The sequence below is a fragment of the Diceros bicornis genome, chromosome 16 (genome assembly GCF_020826845.1).
Source record: "Diceros bicornis minor isolate mBicDic1 chromosome 16, mDicBic1.mat.cur, whole genome shotgun sequence".
Taxonomy (NCBI): Eukaryota; Metazoa; Chordata; class Mammalia; order Perissodactyla; family Rhinocerotidae; genus Diceros; species Diceros bicornis.
The window spans coordinates 27,974,396-27,993,545 of record NC_080755.1 but is presented as its reverse complement, the minus strand read 5'-3'; the positions used below and the strand labels follow the sequence as shown (position 1 = coordinate 27,993,545).

General features: G+C 37.7%; 1 protein-coding gene across 2 annotated transcripts in view; it reads right to left on the bottom strand.

Annotated features, from left to right (window-relative positions):
* ASXL3 (ASXL transcriptional regulator 3) overlaps positions 1-19,150 on the bottom strand; it is a 185,328-nt gene that overhangs the window by 89,692 nt on the left and 76,486 nt on the right. For both annotated transcript variants that reach the window (XM_058556962.1, XM_058556964.1), the window contains one exon: positions 4,210-4,331. In XM_058556962.1, coding sequence (XP_058412945.1) covers positions 4,210-4,331 — 122 coding nt within the window. The remainder of the gene's footprint in view (positions 1-4,209; positions 4,332-19,150) is intronic.

The window sequence follows — 19,150 nt, the reverse complement described above, 5'->3', positions numbered from 1 at the left end:
ACTTGGAATTTGCATAAACAAGTAATGTCTGCTTTATTTTAACAGAGAAACACCACCAACAACATAACTTAAGAAGGCAGTGCTGGCCCCGTGGCTTAGCGGTTAAGTGCATGCGTTCCGCTACTGGCGGCCCGGGTTCGGATCCCGGGCGCGCACCGACGCACCGCTTCTCCGGCCATGCTGAGGCCGCGTCCCACATAGAGCAACTAGAAGGATGTGCAACTATGACATACAACTATCTACTGGGGCTTTGGGGGAAAAAAGGAGGAGGATTGGCAATAGATGTTAGCTCAGGGCCGGTCTTCCTCAGCAAAAAGAGGAGGATTGGCATGGATGTTAGCTCAGGGCTGATCTTCCTCACACACACACAAAAAAAAGAATGCATTGAATGCAATAAGCCCTTCACTGAAAACTCTGAAAATATCCCATGGTGTGAATGCTAAAATAATTAGAAATACACACATACGAAACAGCTGCCTGTGGCAGGCACCAACAACTTGCATTGTTGCTAGTGGCTAAATCTCAATGCCCACGTTCAAAAACTGCTATTATGCAACATAACCTTTGGAATTTCACAGTATTGGTCAAACATACAAAGCTAAAGCAAAATACCAAGAATACATCTGCTTTGCAATATGAAGAGGGAAAAGGATCTGCAACTTTATGAATAAATTCTAACTCCCTAAATAAATAATGAAGGAAGGCAAATAAACCAACAGGAACAAGATAGAGAGGTTCTGTTCTCCACCATGTTACTCCCATCACAACAGACCTCATCTTTCTTTAATCTTTCATCTGATTCTGCTGTTTAAAAACTTCCAAAATTTAATCTTTCTAAATTTTCCTTCCTTAAAATTCAAAATCTAATCATTTCATACTTTTTAGGATCATTATAACTAAAACAACAAGGCAGAAAGAAGACAGGGAACAAGGTAATACTTAGCAATCTGCTACTCTCCAGAGACTTCTGAATATGCTTATTCAGAAAAATAATACTGAAATAACAATACATTATTCACACAATTACACCCAACATATGATGTTAACTAATGTTCTGATGATTAGAAAGTAAAAGGGACCCAAATATTTGGGAACAATGACTCTATGTCAATAGCCAAGGGGCATTATAGCCTTCATATCGTCCAGTCTATAATTACACTGCAATCAACAGTACTATGAAGTAAAAAAACTCACTCTCCATAGCAACGTGCTTCAGGTGGGGGTAGGGTGGGGACTTCAGATCTGGGAAATTACATCTGGCTTATTTTGCATGGAGGTTTGTTTTAAATTATTATTTTTCACTATACTTATCTTATAAAGCTACTGGGTTTTTTGTTTCTGTTTTTTTCACCTAATTCTGTCTAAGAATCTACACTGGCCCATGTATAGTTGAACTACGAAATCTCTACTGACTCAGAATATACTTCTAGTAAAATGATAAAAGAGCTAATATACTTGAATGCCTACCATTAATACATGCTGATACTAAACATAAGCAGCCTGTGTTGGAAAGAATATTCTTAATGACTATGCTGTACTGCTTTCCTTACACTAAACAAATATTCAAGAATGTAAATTTCCTTGGATAATGTCAAAAATTCATCTATCCTATTAGATACCATATGCTGAAAGGGAGTATTAGTTAAGAGGGCAGAATCTGAAACTATGATTTGGGGTTCAAATGTCATCTGCAAGATTTAATCACTGGACAATCTTGGGCAAGTTATCTAACCTGTCTGGGCCTTAGTTTCCTCATTTGAAAAATGGGGATACTAATACATACTTTAAAGGATTTGTACGAGGATTAAATGGCATAGTACGTGTAAAATGCCCAAAGTATAATGTCTAGAATTCAGAAAAGTAAAAATAAAAAATTATTAGGGTCATTCAGCTGACTCTACATTCATGAGATTATGATTTGTGCATATTTATATACACACAAAAGATATATTCAAAAACGCAGAACACACATATATGGATATATATGGATATATACACTTACAAAGAACTCTACATGGTCACAGTCATTCAACTATCCAAAAGAAAAGAAAGCTGCAGATTTGCTGAGGCTGCTACAATTTAAAATGCCGCATGTTCAGTCAATTTTTGAAATGCTGTCTTAAGAAATTCAGCAATTACAGGGAATTTGGGCAAAATTCTGCAAAGAACAGCTTTTTTTCTAAATGTATGTCCAATATGAATTTTACTATTAATCAAACATTAGCATATCTGCTATATATGGTGCTTAATTTGTTACTTGGTTATACAACAGGAAGTTTTAAGAAATTAATAAATAGCTCTTTCAGGACATTAAGAAGCTTACAGGACAGGTTTCTTAAAACAAGGCTTAGATCCTAAGCAAGCAGGTGGCACTTCCCATGAACACACGCTCTATAACAAAACACAACCAAAAAACCACTAACTCAAAGTTGTGTGATGTTTTAGTAATTGTAAAAAATGTTCATATGATATGAAAGCAAAATGAAGAAAGCAAAAAATAATGAGATATAACAATACAGAGACTTGAATCTGTATCTTCACATTCCCACACAGGCAGATTTCACAGAGCGCACGTTTTCTAAATCACCGCTCTTTCACAAGTAGGAGTTTCGTTTATGATCACATCCATCTTTCTTAAATGCCGTGACTGCCAGCATCCAGTTCTGCACCTTCTGTTCTATCCTGGTTAGTACTTCATTACCTGCATCCTATTTGCCACCTGAATCAGCCTTTTCCCGGGCTTCCCTACCATCATCCACCCTTCATTTCATCAATGAAAAGGGAAGCTCAACACTGAATTCAGTTTTGTTTTCTGGCATCTAAAACATTTCACGAGAACAATGACACAAACAGCAAGCTCGGCAAAGCCTGCCCTACGTAAGACGAAACACTGTCACTACCTTAACTGTAATACCAATATGTAATTTCCATAATTAATACAGAAAAAAGTAACATAATCTAGTACAAAAATGTTAAGTTTCTTTCCTAAGTTTCCTTATTTGAAGTAGAGGGGAAGTAGGTGGAGACATTTTAAGTCTAGGAGATGGAATGTGAATATTAAGAAGTTTTACAGATTGGTGGGGTTTAAAAAAATTTTTAACTTTATTTAAAAACATGGTTTCTCTTTGCTTGTTATAAACATACCACTAGAATGATACCTCTATTCCTAGACTTGGTATGCGTCAGCAACAGGTAAGGTGGAGGGGTTGTCACAGAAGGATCAAAATAAACGTAAGAGGAAAGCAGTTACACCGGGAAAACCGTGAATTCAGGGTTAAATTTGTAAGCCTCCCATTTATTGACATAGTTAGTGTTACCATCGTGCAAAGTTCTCATCTAACCATAGCATCTTGTCCTTTCTTCTCTGCACAATTCAGCATTTGCCGAAGTGGCAGCAGTAGCTAACATTTATTGAGTGATGATTATGGGCTAGACACTCACTCCACCACATGCTTTCAAGGTATCACCTCACTTACTTCTCAGATCACTCCCATGTGAAGGGTACTAATATTTTCCACATTTTCTAGAGAAGGAATTTGAGATTCAGAGAAGAAAAGTAGCTTGCCCAGAGTCACACAGTGAGTAGCAAGGATTGAAACCAGGGTATGTCAGAGTCCAGAAACCAACCTTATAAGCATTACCACCCGCCACCATCTCTGGACAAGGACATACAAGTCAAGACTGCTTATGTAATATTGAGATGATACTGCAAAGTTAACCTCCATCCAGCACCAATTAACACTCACCGATGGGTATTCTAGATATAAGTAAGCCACGATTACTGTTTTTCTTATTTGTAACTTAACGCATCTCAGTAATGAGAAGAAATTATCTGTTTACTTTTTATCTCAACTATTAGATAAAAAGCACCATAAACAGAGACATTATTTTCAAAATATGCAATGCATTTATTAACCCAATATGTTTACTATAAATCAGACACAAAAAAATCTTAATACAAGTTTTTGTTTCCAAGCACATTTTCTCAAGCACATTTTCTATTCTACATCAAAGTTCGCAGCCAAGCCTCTCCTAGTTTTTAGCACAGGTTAAAAATAGTATATCGAATATTATGGAAGTGGTTAAATTTAGGATCTCTCTATTGCTTTCTGATTGCTATGTTCTTATTTATTTTACTTTCTCCACATAAAACCCACTACCTTAAGCAGGTAGAACTGAAGGAAAAAGAACAAATGCCAGCTATCTTACCTGTTTAAGAGCCTTTTTGGTGTGTTGCTGAAAGGAAGACACTAACTTGCTTTGCACTGCTGTGTTAGTAAGGCTTGAATCTCGAGTGGAAGATGCTTCATCAGTTACCTGCTTCGCACAAACTAGAAACAGAGAAAGATAATGATATTACTAATTTGAATTCCTTTTTTTATATCCACTGTAATTAACTCACTTGGAGCTTTTCTCCAGTTGAAAATGGATGCCTAAAATAAAGCAAAATAGCACAGCTAAAAGAAGACTATCTAGATTTGAAAGAAGGGATCATTTAATAACTGTGTGGCCACAGTCACATTTAACCTCTGTAAGCGCTTCTGTTTCCTTACCCACTAATTGATGATAATTTCTATGTCATAGGGCTATTGTATGGACATAAAAAAGAACACAGTATCTGCCTCAAGAGGTGGGAGTCAGTAGATACTTTGAGAATCTGAATGTGGAGACTGGGCATTCTGAAGAAACAATCTAAAGTAATGAAATTGTTTTAAATCTACCAACCTCAGAAGTATTAACGATTCTTCTATTTAACAGCCTTCCTCCCATAAAATCTATAGCCTACTGGGGTATGTTTATCATCTCCTAAGGGCCAAGTCACATAGCATGGAGGAGGAAAAATGAAATCCAAGATGCTCGGTGTCAATTTAAGATAATTATTTTAAAGAAAATCATGCCCTCTGCAGGTTACAATATAATAAGCCTACTTTTACTAGAGTCAAGCTTTCCTGTTGCCTAGTCTACACAAGACGTTTTCTTTGAAAAGACTGCCTTGTAGAAGAACCCATGTCTTGCTGACATGAGTAACCAAAGGGGCCACGTTCACCTGCTGCTCTATGAAACCTGTGCCGGAGCTAGAACCGTTCTCTCAGTTCCTGAAACATTCCATCGAAGAGACCAGGTTTAACACTAGAGTGACCCTGGCAGATGTAGGCCCTGTTCTGTGCATAGCAGAGGAGAAAGAGTTATTTGGAAAACCAAAGTGAGGAAGCGCTATGATTAGTGGCAGAATGGAGGCATATGTCAAAGGCAGGAGGCAAGAGGAAGTTAGAAGAAAATAACTTGAGAACATATTGTAAAAGCTCAAAATATGACTTTTTAAGGTCACCAGGGTTAACGCTAATCCAAGAAAATTTTCCAAGGAACAGTAACTCAGGAGGATTCTGACCTAAGTTTTAAAGGAAGATGGAGGAGTAAAAATTATTCTTGTCAAAAATGGAAGCATATGCACATGCACAGTGTGGAGAACACTCAAGCTGCTTTAGATACCCTCAAGTACATATTGCCTAGAAATGATACTGTGGTACATGAAAGAGAATGTTTGGAAAAAAGAATTAATCAACTTTTGTTTTAATACAGAAAGTGATCAGCAAGATTCAATGCACAAGTTTTGGAAGATAAAATAATTGTTAGTTATTAATGTCAGGTGCTTTACAAATGTGATCTCACTTCATACTCACAGCTTCCTTGCAAGATGAAAAGGTATTATTCTCCATATTGGAGAGAGAAAATTAGAGTTCAGAAAGGCTCAATAACTTGCCCATGGTCACAAAGCCAATGAAACAACAGAGCTGGGATCCAAGGCCACACCCGTAATTTTCCACTTAAAATATTTGGCCTTCAAGCCAAGAACTGATGCGGAAAATTCAATATCTAAAGAAGTTTAATCTACTTGCATCATGTTGGAAGTATTGAAACAGGAAGTTACTAAGGGCAGGGGGAACAAGTCATTTAGCCCCTGACATGGGAAAATTGAGAACTGTGGGTGAGAGTGATTGACCTAGGAAACACTATGGTCAAAGGAGCAAAAGGATTTGCCCACAGATATAGTGAGACAAGTCACTGAATTAAAGATCAGGTGACTTTTTTCTATTTGATACATTATGACATTTTTCCTTAAAACAGTCTGAATGTTCCAGTTAAGAAACATTTTATAATACTGCTTGCATAAACTATGGCTCCTAGGCTTCTCTCCTTGAAACGATCAGGAGAGTAATTTGTAACACTTCGCCAAAGCTTGCTTATCAAAAAATATTAGAAATAATCATCAGTTTATATTGTAAAGATAAATTTATTTTTACACTGATTACACAGATGGCCTTTTCAGTGTTCTGAAGTCTCTATGAAGTATGACAAACTGGGGAGGCGAGAGGAAGGTGGCAGACAGGATATATGATCCCACTGAACAGACTTAAATGGATGTAATGTAAGCCCAGCCAGAAGTAAAGTGTGCATTACCAAATATGTTTTATTACTTTCACATTCTTAGAGTAGTATTTCCACCTAGAGAAATGGAAACTTACTGGTTCAAAAGGATAACCAAATGCAGTACATGGATTTTAGGGAATTTATGGAAAACATGAAAATGCTTCTGCCTACTAGACATCTAAACAAATTTACCAATTTTCTTAGGAAAAGATTTCATTCATAAGTGCTTCAAAGGTAAACTTCAATGCAGTAGGCTCAAAAAACAACAAATGCTGAATCAGTGACCACGTAATTAAAGCCTTATCTCCCTTATATTTTCTGACTGCTACAATAAGCAGTACACAATCAGCTGTCCTTCCTGAGGATAACAGATATCTATCTAACTTACAACTTGTTCTATTTTTCTCTGACGTAGGAAACCATAGGGTATCGTGATACTTATTTCAGTATCAGCAAATACACTGTACAGTTTGGTTTAAATTCACTACTGCACCATGTTAACAGTGATCCACATTTATTTACATATAGTGTTACTAAAAGATTCTGCTCAATTTAAAGCCCAGAAATTCAGTAAAACTGAAACAGCATCAAAGAATACTACAAAGTTTTTTCTCAAGATGATTCATTTTCCTTTCACTCAATTCGATTTGCTTTATCTTACATTCCATCCTAGACCCAAGTGAAGCATCATGAGAATTCCTTTACTACACAGTCATCTTTCTCCCCAATTGCTCTTTCTGGAACTTAGTCCTATTTCTCTGAGTCAAACCATTTTTCCCTAGTTATTTATTTCTGATAAAATAATTATAGACTCTTAAAGAAAGCAAACGTAATAGAAAACAAAATCTATAGGTGAGTGTTCCTTTCAGTTAAAAAAACCTTATTTTTAAGGAAAAAAAATCAAAGAAGAAAAAAATGGGTGGGGCACAATGTAATGCATCCCTAGGCTCCAATAGTGTGTGTGTGTGTGTGTGTGTGTGTGTGTGTGTGGTGTGTGTGTGCTGACAAATATAGACCCTAAACCTGGGCATGTGAGCGACTTGATTCATTCTCTTGCCACGTATAAGATGAGGGTGACTGAACCCCAAAACACCCACTGAGTAATTGGATTGTGCAGGTTCATGGCAGATTCATATTCTGAAACAATACATGGCTTTCACTTTTACTTATTCTTGCAGCTTTTTAAATAACAGATGTGATAAATAAATAATACAAGGCTTATTTTAAACAGTTGCCTGAATGTTTATCTAAAGGGACTGAGTTTGGCCTCTGAAATATAAGCCAAAGAAAAATTAATGTTAAAGAAAGGACCAGGGGAAATTCCCTGTATATGAAATTACAACAGGAGCCAGGAAACTGAAGAATTAGGACAGATGTTTTATCCAATAAATATCAAACACTGACATGCAGCTTAGAAAGTGATATCTTCTTGGCATTCAGAACAGAATGCGAGATTTTTTTTTCTTCCTAACTGTGCACTAGCACCATCACAAAACGAATGCCAGGATTTTATACCTCAAAACCCCACAAGACTGCCTGCCCTTTCACAGGTGGACAAATTGAAGATGAGGAAATATTTTTAAAAAGCTATAGAAATATTATTTCTGTCTACATTTTGCCTGCCTTAACTAAAACATAGTTAAAAGCTAATCTGCTAGTTTTAAATTCAAATTGTTGATGGGATTCTCAGTATGTGCTGCTCACCCACCTCTACTCTCACTCACACTCAGATTCCCAAACCCCTCCTCCAAAATATTCTACTTAGAAGGCTTGGGAGCAAAGAGAGATGGAGGATGATAGGTAATCATGAAACAGCCTTGAAGGCTAGAGACACTGGTGACTGTGTCCCAGCAACACTGGATTTCAGCCTCTTTTCTCAGAGTCTCCAACTGTCCCTCTCTCTCCTCTTTTTCATTCACCATTCCACTTGAAAATGCGACGGAGCTAGAAAATATGGGTGAGAGCTCATATTTTTCAAGTTGAGTGCTAGAGAGAAGGTATGGGTGCTATTTCCCCCAATCCTATTACTAATCCAGTGACAGATGTATAAGAGGGCTTTGACCCTTCACCCAAGACACAAAGAAGGGAGAAATCAGAATGCAATCTTGACTGTCTCTACTTTTACTTCTCACTTCTTGGTCATCTCCTCAACTCCCACCCTCTCTGTTCCAGCCCATTGAGATCCTGTGGTATTTCCTGACACGCACACTTGCTGTATTTGGTGTATTTGTTCTGACTGTCCCTCTTCCAAGTACCCTTCTCCACCTCCCTGCTGAGCAGACTCATCTTGACAGACCAAACTTGAACAGCTTCCCCCAAAGCTTCCCCGACTGTCCCAGCCTGAGGTAGACTTACTCTGCCCCTACCCATGTTTCCTTGGAACTTGCAGTACGAATTCATGACAGCCCTCGCAACACTGGAGCCCCGGCCCCCCGCCCCCCCCCCCCGGCTAAGCAACTCAGGGACTTACTTATGTGCAAAGATAGGCATAGAGCAGTTGATCTCTAAATGTTTATTAAACTAAATCGTCAAATTTGATTTTCATTAAATTTATCTAAAGTATCTATTTTTAAAGCTAACTTCCAATTACTATTTCTAATAAGAATTCATGGAAGAGTAGGTCAGCAAAGCATAGTTTTTCATTATGGAAAAGCGTACATAAAAGGTGAATTTTTTTATTTGAAAACAGAGCCTTATTAAAAATTTTTTTTTAATTATCCTGAAGTCAATTAGGGAAAATATGAAAAGCGAACCACAAAACGCCCTACGTAAGCCAGTGGGAAGTCGCATGACCTGCCACTAAATGTAGATAAATTTCCTTCGCTGTCCTTATTCAATGCTTTATTTTAAGAGGAAAGTCACAGTTTGGAGGTTTTGCAGAGTGAAATAAAAATAAATATAATTTAAAAGTCAAAATTAGAAATCACAATGCTTACTTGAAACGGCAGGAGCTGTGTGGGGGCAGAACCACAAAACAGACCAGGATCTGGGCATAACACAGTCACTGCAACAAAGATATTAATTGCTCTATGTGCCATCAAACCACACAACAAGCAACAGGCCATCTGAGGTCACGTGCTCAAATGTCTCATCAAGGCAGGGAGAGGAGCATCCCTTGATCAATTTCATTTCTATCAGTTCTCCCTACAACCACTCTCTTTCAATTTTCTGAACAATTAAACTAGATGCTCTCAAATCAAAACAGTTTTCAATAGAAATGATCCTGACATACTCTATAGGCTTAATACTGTTTTTATAAATAAAAAGTTTAAGTCAAAGAGCACACAGTACATTAGGAATAACACGGTGGCAAACTGTTAGAATTCAATCACATTTTAAAAGAGGCCTGAGTCTTAGAGGAGCTTATTTATTTATTAATCATTCATCTAATGGCAAAACTTTTACTGAGCACCTTCATGCCAAGCACTGTATAAGATGCAGGGGGAAAACAGTGAATAAGATGCCAGACCTGAATTTGAGACCACAGGTTTTTAAAAATATATATTTTTTCAAAGAACAATGACATGGAACTATTAACTCAACCTGAGGAAAACCAAGTCTATGAAAACCTAGCAGCAATAACTAAAATTTGCTTTGAAAGACCAATAAGCAGATAATTCAAAAATATCCCCAGATGGCAAATGATCAAAAAAGCCTATGTTTGGATTGTAACACGTTTTATGTATCATACTTACATTTGAAATTGTGCATATCAGATATTCTGGATGTATACAGCAACAAAACACATGCCAAAATCTGCTCAAAATGACTTAATGATGACCAGCCAAACCAATTTGACCTCAACTAAATCTTTCCTGGACTCCATTTCTTTCAGAGAAAAGATAATTCCTTAATCCTTTTTGGATCCAGACTAAGGAGAACTGCCCTCTCTCAAAGCATTCCTTATTCCAAGATTGGTATAGGTATCTGTATTTAAACAATTTCCCTTGTTGCATTAAAAGAAAACATTCAAAGGGTACAAGATGCCAAGAAAGACCAGCATTTAAATAGAGAGATACCAGCAATAAAATAATGGAAATAGCAATTTTCCCCTAAGAAACTTTTAAGGGAGAAAGTGTCTAAATATTATAAGTATTGATACTTGAGAATATTTAGAATATTGTCTGTGAATAAAATATACCTACCTAATATCACTGAAATTTTTACTATATTTTATAGCCTACTTCATTAACCCAATGTAGCCCTCTTCTTATTCAGAAGAGGTTTGCAGAAAAGAGAGCAAAATAAACTAAGAGGAATGGTGAATCAGATGATAATTATACCAGCAATGTATATCGACAAGAACATGCTCCTACAAGATGTAATCACGCCAGACACCTTAATTTCAGTGGCTGATAACATATGCTCCAAATGATACTCATGTGATATTACAAAACTGGATATACCACAATTTCATTGCAATGTTCACAAATGGTTCACAAACACTTTGGTTTACACTGGACAGGACACTGAAGCTCCAAAGGTAACTAGGAGGAACATTTACACACTGAAAGTATAGCTATAGGAATCTCTCTTACAAGCACTCAGGTTATCACCAGAGCAATTTAGTTATACTAATGTCTCTGGATATCCATAAATATATCCCTTTAACCTCAGACAAGCATAGAGAAACTCAAACCAGAAATAGGAATATTTAATAGCAAAAGCCTATCCTATAGGTACCAGCTTTTAACCACTTAACCCCCTCCTACTATCGAAACAATGCAGATTCTACTCTCAGAATTGTGGAGAGTAATAACACAATAAGCTGCTTGTGTTGGGGGAAAACATTAGACACTATTTCTTTTATACCACATAACACCTGTGATCCTCTACACTGCATCAGGTTCCTGAAACCTCTACACAGAAATATAGCAATCCACCTAGAAAAACGAGAAATAGAAAAAAGTAGGCAAGAAGAATATCATTAAAAGCTTGGTACAGGTCAAGGATAAGTGCTTCACTCAGCTACTAATTACTTTATACTTCAATATATAAAAGATAACTCCAGTGTAGAATAAACGGAGTTAGATAAGGTATTCAGGTGGTTAACTGTTTAGAGAAAAAAAGAGAGAATGGATTATCTGGCATCAATGAAAAAAGTACTTAATTTTCTTAAGAGCATGAGTGCTTTGTTCCTATATACCAATCACAAACTATATAAATCAAACAGGAATTTGGCTAGTTAAGATGAGTAATTGGGGGAATACCTTTAATTTGGGTTTTATTTGAGAGGGAGTTTGTTTTTGTTATGAGATCATACTCTCTTTCCAATCTTTATCTCTGTATTATGAAATATTTCTCTCATAGTACAAGAAAAGAGAGAGAAAGTACACTTAAATGGGTCACTTTATCTGCACTTAAAAAGAAAACTTTCTTTTCCTCTATGACTCTGGGCTGTTAAAATTGACCAAAATCCATTTACACAAGAACTAAGTTCACAGTTCAAGGGGAACTATGTAAGAAAAAGAGGTCCCTTATGGGTAAAAGAAATGGAAAATGATATCTATAAGTAATGTTTGAAAGAGCTGGGATAAGTCATTTGGAGACATTAAGACAAAGGGGGTGGTATCTCGATGGTGCCCAGCTGTTCTCCATCAGCAGCGAGAAAAAAAGAGAAAATGAGTTTAATTAAAAGCACAAAAGATTTCGGCATAAGGAAAAAATTGACTATAAAGGTTATCAAAAACACAGAGACAAATATACAGTAGACTGTGAGATTTCTATTTCTCTGGAGATTTACTACCAGAATAATGTCTAATTGAATCGACTGGTTTAAGTAAAATGCTGGCATGAGGGAGGATCCAGGCCTGCATGAACTTTTGAAGTCCCTCATACTTCTCATGAACTATGAAAGCTGTGGGCTGGGATGAAAGAGGGGAGAATAAGAAAGAGTGGGCAGAGGAAGTTTTATATCCTGCCGATGGTCATTTCTGACTGTGAAGAGTGTTCTTTTTCCTCTGTATTTTCTTCCATGTGTAACTAAAACAACATAATTTTCACATACTTAAGTTTCTCTAGGCCACCAATGTAGAACAGGTGTCTCCATGAGCTTAACGAAGCTGTTAACGAAAATGCAGATGTTGGATAAAAGACAAATTAGCTTAAACTAAGAAAATCAGGAAACCTGGTACAGTCACTGAAAGCATTTCCTTCGCCCAATCTACAAGGTTCCTAGGAACGGCTGTCAGGTAGAAATTGATCATGAACACAAAGATGAAGGCACACACACAGTGGAAAGTCACACTGGAGCAGTCACAGACAAGCTACGAAAAACCTCCAGGAAAACAAGACCAATAACACCACAAGGAAAGAGACACCAAATAGGTTGGCAACATCTTCCAAAGTGACTCAAAATACTCCCTTCACAACTCCACAGTCCCCTCATTTTCCTTTCCCCTACCCTGGTATAAAATTGCCCCTGATAAACTGTCAGTATGACTACTCCCCAAGGGAGCCTAGACCTTCATTAATACACTTCTCCCTTCTTCCAGGAAGCTCCTCATCTGTATGTAATTGATGTCTCAACAGAGATCCTATCCACACACTTCAGGCCATCTTAAAGCACTTTTCACTCTTGAAAAAAGATCCCTCAAACTGTGGCCTCTGAGCCAACAAAAACAGAGCGAGAAATGAATAATGTTTCATTAAGTTAACACAATTCTGCCAAAAATCATACAATCAGAAACCCACTTATAAAACTGGCCATAAAGAATAATGAAAAAGTACCATATAAAATTCTTCGAATGTTGGAATCATTATTTACCCTGGGATCTAAGGACTAAAACATAGGATACATGTTCTCTATAATTTTTTTCCCCTAAATAGAGACTTTTAAAATACTAATTCCCCCACTAGAGTGCTGCTTCCTCCCTGAAAGCCATTACAGTTAATAACAAGCAGAACCTTTTTTGATCTCTGTGGATGAAAATTGTACATTCTCCAGTTTCCTCATTTTAAAAAAATCAAATAGGATGGTTGCTTTTTATTTTAAACATAAAATATATTAGGGCCACAAAAAGAGAAACCCATTTTTTTCTTGTTAATAACAATTTATAAATAGAAGGTGAAGAGGGTGAAGACTATCTACTGACGGTAGCATTTCATATAAAATATGTATGGATTCTGCAGCCAGCAATGCACTCTAAGTCAACTTAATACATGTGAGCAAAATCATGATATACCAATGCATTATGTTCAGAAAACAACTCAGACACAAACACACCCATAAATCTCTGACTAAAATAGCCCATAAAATTCAAAATATTTTCTTTGGATGACATAGATCTATACTTATATTGGCATAAATGGTCATGGGTTGTCAACAAAGATATATCAAGTAATCCGCCTAAATCACTCTTCGATCTCTACAGCTAAGCTTGTAAAATTCGAAGAGTTTACTTTCTCGAGTCTACATGTCTAATTCTTATTAACTTGAGAAACTATTTAGGAGTCAAAGAAACATACCGCATAATTATAGTTTTGTGTCTTGTAAATTCTATAACCAATAGTATACCACTTCTCCCACATTGTAAAATTTTTCAACAAAACTTTAAAACAAAACATCTTGCAAAGCATCTCCCATTTAAAAAGAATCTATTTTGCTGGCCAACTGATTGCAAGAAGAGGACTATAGCATTATTATTATTATCTTAACTCTGTGGTAATAGAATCACTACTGGAATCAAGGTGCTAAGATTTCTTTTATTATCAGTTTTCGTAAAGTGCTTTCTTTTCAAATACTTCTCTGCTTACCCTCTTTAATGGTGCAAGCAAATGTCAATTAATCCTTGTTAATTTGAAATAACTCGATGGTAGCAGAGATTTATTCTTTGGATTGCCACGAGGGTATCTTACCAATTGATCACTATTATTCACCTCAATACTTCCCACTCTTTCATCCCAAAGGAGGAATGGAAGAGGAGGAAGGGAACAAAGATTTAGGAAAAAAAAACAGATGGTGGGACCCTCCTCTTCACCTCCTCCTCTCCCCTTGCCCTTTCTCCCATGTCCACACATCCCCACACATCCTCACCTTCTCTCTCTGATTATATTTTCAAAGTATATTTGTACAGCTGTAAGAAGTGTGGAAATTATATCCATTCTAACTTCTGGTTCAAATATGTATTAGAAACAGAGTAAGCAAGGAAATCACCTAAGCCAGTTCAGTTTCATGGAATTTATTACTCATTTGTAAGAAATCATGTGGTATCCCACTCCTTCATTTGAATAAACCAGGGGTTCCTCTTTGTCAAATTCTCAAGTTTATAATTAGAATAGATTTGGACAAATGTTGGAAAGGCAAACTGCATCAATGACTCCTGGCTAATAGTGTTCCCCATAATTTCAGGGAAAGTATCAGAGAGGTGAGAACCTGGCTTTTGGTGTCACCCACATCTACCTGGGCTTGCCACTTGGATGAGACATTTAACCTAACCTCTCTAAGTTTGTTTCCTTACCAGTAACAAAATAAAAATAAAAAAATAGAAAAATAACAGAGCCTAGGAAGATTGTCTCACAGGAATGTTGTGAGGAATAAAACAATATACTTGTAAACGGGTCACAAAGGCTGGGAGCTGTAAGCACGAAATATATTTTCAATATCTAGGTTTGAAAATGTACCCTAAAGCTACGTGAATGGGCTATACGCAGAAGTATACGGTATTTACATGAATAGGAAACATACTCATCCTACAAGAAGCAATTGTGGTTGGCAATAAGATGCAAAAGTGGGCAAGTCAAGGAATACTCAAGGAAATTAGCTATTTACTATTCTTTCAGTGATTCCCCAAAGCAATTTTCCTAATGCAACTTCAAAGGAGAGGCCAGGAAATCTAGTCTTGATCACATTAGCTGGAGATGTGTGGGTATGTGTTATTTTGTGAAGTACTTATTCACATTTCAAATTAGGGGAGTTTGCTTATCCCTGTTTTGGTTTAATTATGGCTGACTGCTCTCACCCTTCCGCCACCCCTTCCCAGCCATTAAAACCTTCCCACTGTTTCCTCTGAAATTCAGGATTAGTCATCAGCAAAATCTCCCATAACCTCTACCCTTTCTCTGAACACTCCCTTCACATCTTGATCTACAAAACCTGGCTCTCTCCTATGGACACTACTTCCCTTCGAACCCTTTTAGGTAGTAGCCCTTTTCTTTCCCTCATATCTTGTACCACTGGGCCTGGAAATGGGAGAAGTGACCTCTAGTCTCCCTCCCTGTTCCTTAGATGCCTCCAACGTATTTCATGTCATCAGACTATAGTACCAATTATTCCTCCTTACTCTACTTATTTACCAACTCCTGGGTTACCCCTCTCCATTTATTGAAGATTTTAGCTCCTAAGTGTCATACCTTTCAATGTTAGTTCTATCATAATTATCTGTTTCAATATCCACATAGATGAATCTTTAATATTTTACGTCAGGACCACCACCATCTTTTACAACATCTTTGTGCAAATAAGAAATGGCAACAATTCCTCCAGGTAGAACCCTGCTCCATCTCATCACACTAAGCTGATGGAGGGCTGCTGAATTTCATCACTGATGGCTGCCTCAGCCAGGCCTCTTAGAAGAGTGAACACACTGCATAATCATTCATGACAGCCTTAAACCTAGCCTCCTTCTTTCCTGTCACCACAAGCATACATTCCATAATACTACCCTAAACTCAGTTTCATGCATTCCACTCTCACGTTACCTATCCTTCTAACTCATTTCCTCTAGAACACCAAATCAAACAATCCTTGCACCCCAAGGAGACTTCCTCCTTCACACCACCCCTCACACAATCATGTCTTCACTCACTTCCACAACCAGCTTAAATTCCATGGAGATTGATCTTGACTCCATTTCATGCACCCTCAACTCCCTTGTCCCTCTCTTGCTTCATCATTCACACCTGGCAAAATCCTAACTCTGGTCAAATCCAACTCTGTACTCACTCCGAACTTATAAACTGGTCATGAACACGACTGGAGAAAAATGTACAACCAAGCTGACTGGTCTCATTAAATTCAGGATTAGCAATCTTAACAGTTTCTTAATCCTGTCAGATTCTAGACAAACATTTTATATCTTCTCCTTAAATCTACGAAACTACCTCCCCATCCTCACCCTCAGCTGATGAATTTGTTTCCTATTTCAGAGAAAAATGAAGCAGTAAGAAGCAAACTTTCACAAGCCCTTCCCACATGTACTCACCTACTTTCATTTCTATCCAAATACCCTGACTTTTCCTACTGCTTCCTAGAGCACCTGTCTATATACTACTAAGGCCAATCTCTTCATCTGTTTAATAGATCCCATTCCCTCTCATCTAATCAAGTACATGACAACAGGACATCCTCCTCATTATCAAATTCTTCACCTCAACTGGATTTTTCCCATCAGTATATAATTATTCTAATATTATCTCTCATATTTTAAAAAACCGTTCGCTTGATTCCATTTTCCCTTCTAGCCATTTTCTTATTTCACTCCTTCCCTTTACCTTAACAAGCCTTAAAAGAATTGTCTACACTTGGGGTCTCCAATTTCTGTCCTCTCATTCTCTTTTTCTTTTTTTCTTCCTCTTTTTTTTTTTTTTGTGAGGAAGATTAGCCCTGAGCTAACATCTGTTGCCAATCCTCCTCTTTTTGCTGAGGAAGATTGGCCCTGGGCTAACACCTGAGCCCATCTTCCTCTACTTTATATGGGACGCCACCACAGGATGGCTTGACAAGCAGTGCGTTGGTCCATGCCCAGGATCCAAAACTGTGAACCCTGGGCCGCCAAAGCAGAGCGCACAAACTTAACCACTGCGCCACTGGGCTGGCCCCCTGTCCTCCCATTCACTTGAACTCGCCCCAGTCAGACTTACGGTCTCACCATTCAACAAAAATTATCATTGTCAAAGTTCATCAATAACCTTACAAAGCTAAATGCAATGGTTATTTCTTAGTCTTCATTATAAGTTGACATATCAAAAGGATTTGACACGTTTGAGTCACTTTCTCCCCAGAAACACTTCCTCCACTTGGTTTCCAGGACAGACAACACCTTCTCCTGTCCATCTATCCTCAGTCTCACTTGCTGGTTCCTATAATCTCTCCAACCTCTTACAATTCAGGCAGTCCTAAGCCCAGTTTTTGGGCCTCTTCTATTTACCTTCGGTTCCTTGGTTTTCTCATCCAGTTTCTTGTCTTTAAATATCACCTGCAAACTGACCACTTCGAACTGTATATCTCTAGCAAGTTCTTTCCCATGAATTTAAGACAGGTAAGTCCAATTATTTAACATAACCATCTGGATGTTGAGAATGGATCTCACACTTAATATGTCCAAAACTAAGCTCCCGCCCCAAATTGATTCTCTTGCAGATTTTCCACCTAAGTTAAAGACAATGCTACTCTTCTATTTGCTCACACTCAAACTCTGCAGTCCTCTCCAACTCCTTTCTTTATTTCAAAACCACACTAATTTCAGCAGGTCCTATTGGCTCTACCTTCATGTATATCCAGAATCCAATCACTTTTCACCACATCCACATGTCTTCAACTCACCATTGCCTCTTATCTAGGCTGTGGCAATAGCTTTCTAACTGGCCTCCCTGTTTTTGTCCTTGTTTCCCTATATATATTTCTTGTACTTAGTGATCCTGCTAAAATCTAAATGAGATCATTGTCTCTCTAGCTCAAAATCCTACAATGGTTTAACATCTCACTCAAAACAAAAGCCAATATCAAGGCACTATACAACCTGGCCCCATAACTTCTCTGACTTCCTGTCTTACCATACTCCCTTGCTGACTCTGGCTTCCAACTACACTGGCCTCTTGATCTTTCTAGAACATTCCAGGCACTCTCTTGCCTCAAGGCCTTTGTAATTGCTACTGCTTCTACCTATAACTCTCTCCCATTAAATACCTGCTCCCTCACTCTCCTTGGGTCTTTTTTTCAAATGTATCCCTCTCTCCCACTCATCTTCTTATTTATTTTGCCCCATATCACTTGTCAGCACTGAATAAGCTATAAATTTTACATATTTATTTTGTTTATTGTCTGTCTCTCTACCAACGTAAGATCCATGAGAGGTCCCTTTTTGTTCTTGTTTTCACCACTGTAACTGCAATCTCGAGAACAGCACTTGGCACATAGTAGAAGCCCAATAGATGCGTGACAGAGAGAGAGTATGCAAGTGCTCATCCAAGCAGGCAGTACAAGAGGAATGACTCAGTAAGATTCCCCTTCATCCTACTGAAGGAGAAGAGTTTGCCCCACTCACCAGCCCTTCTAGAAAGCCAGAAATTGCCGTGCATCTCTGCCTTGTTCTCTCTCTAACCACCAGGACTTGCCAAAGGTCACAGTAATACCTCAACATTGGTGAGGAGTCGACTTGAGTTTTCAAAACATATGGGAAAAGGGACATCAAATTAAATGAAAGTTGGTGAAAAAAGAAAAAAGTCTACAAAGCTGACTTCAGCCGTTTTACTAAGACAAGAATCTGTGTTTCCTACGTTAATTCACAACCTCTGCTGTAGATCAGATAGGGGCTGAAGGAGAGTCAGTCTCAAGGGGACTATCAGAAAGCACACCAGCTTAAAGGGCAGGAGTGTCCAGTCAGAATACAAAGGGACTCCTCTGGCCATTAATAAAATGAATGGCTTTGGGCTATTACTGAAATACGATATTTCTGCAAGGATCCTTTAAGGTTTGTTTGCTTAAAGATAATTTACTGATTTC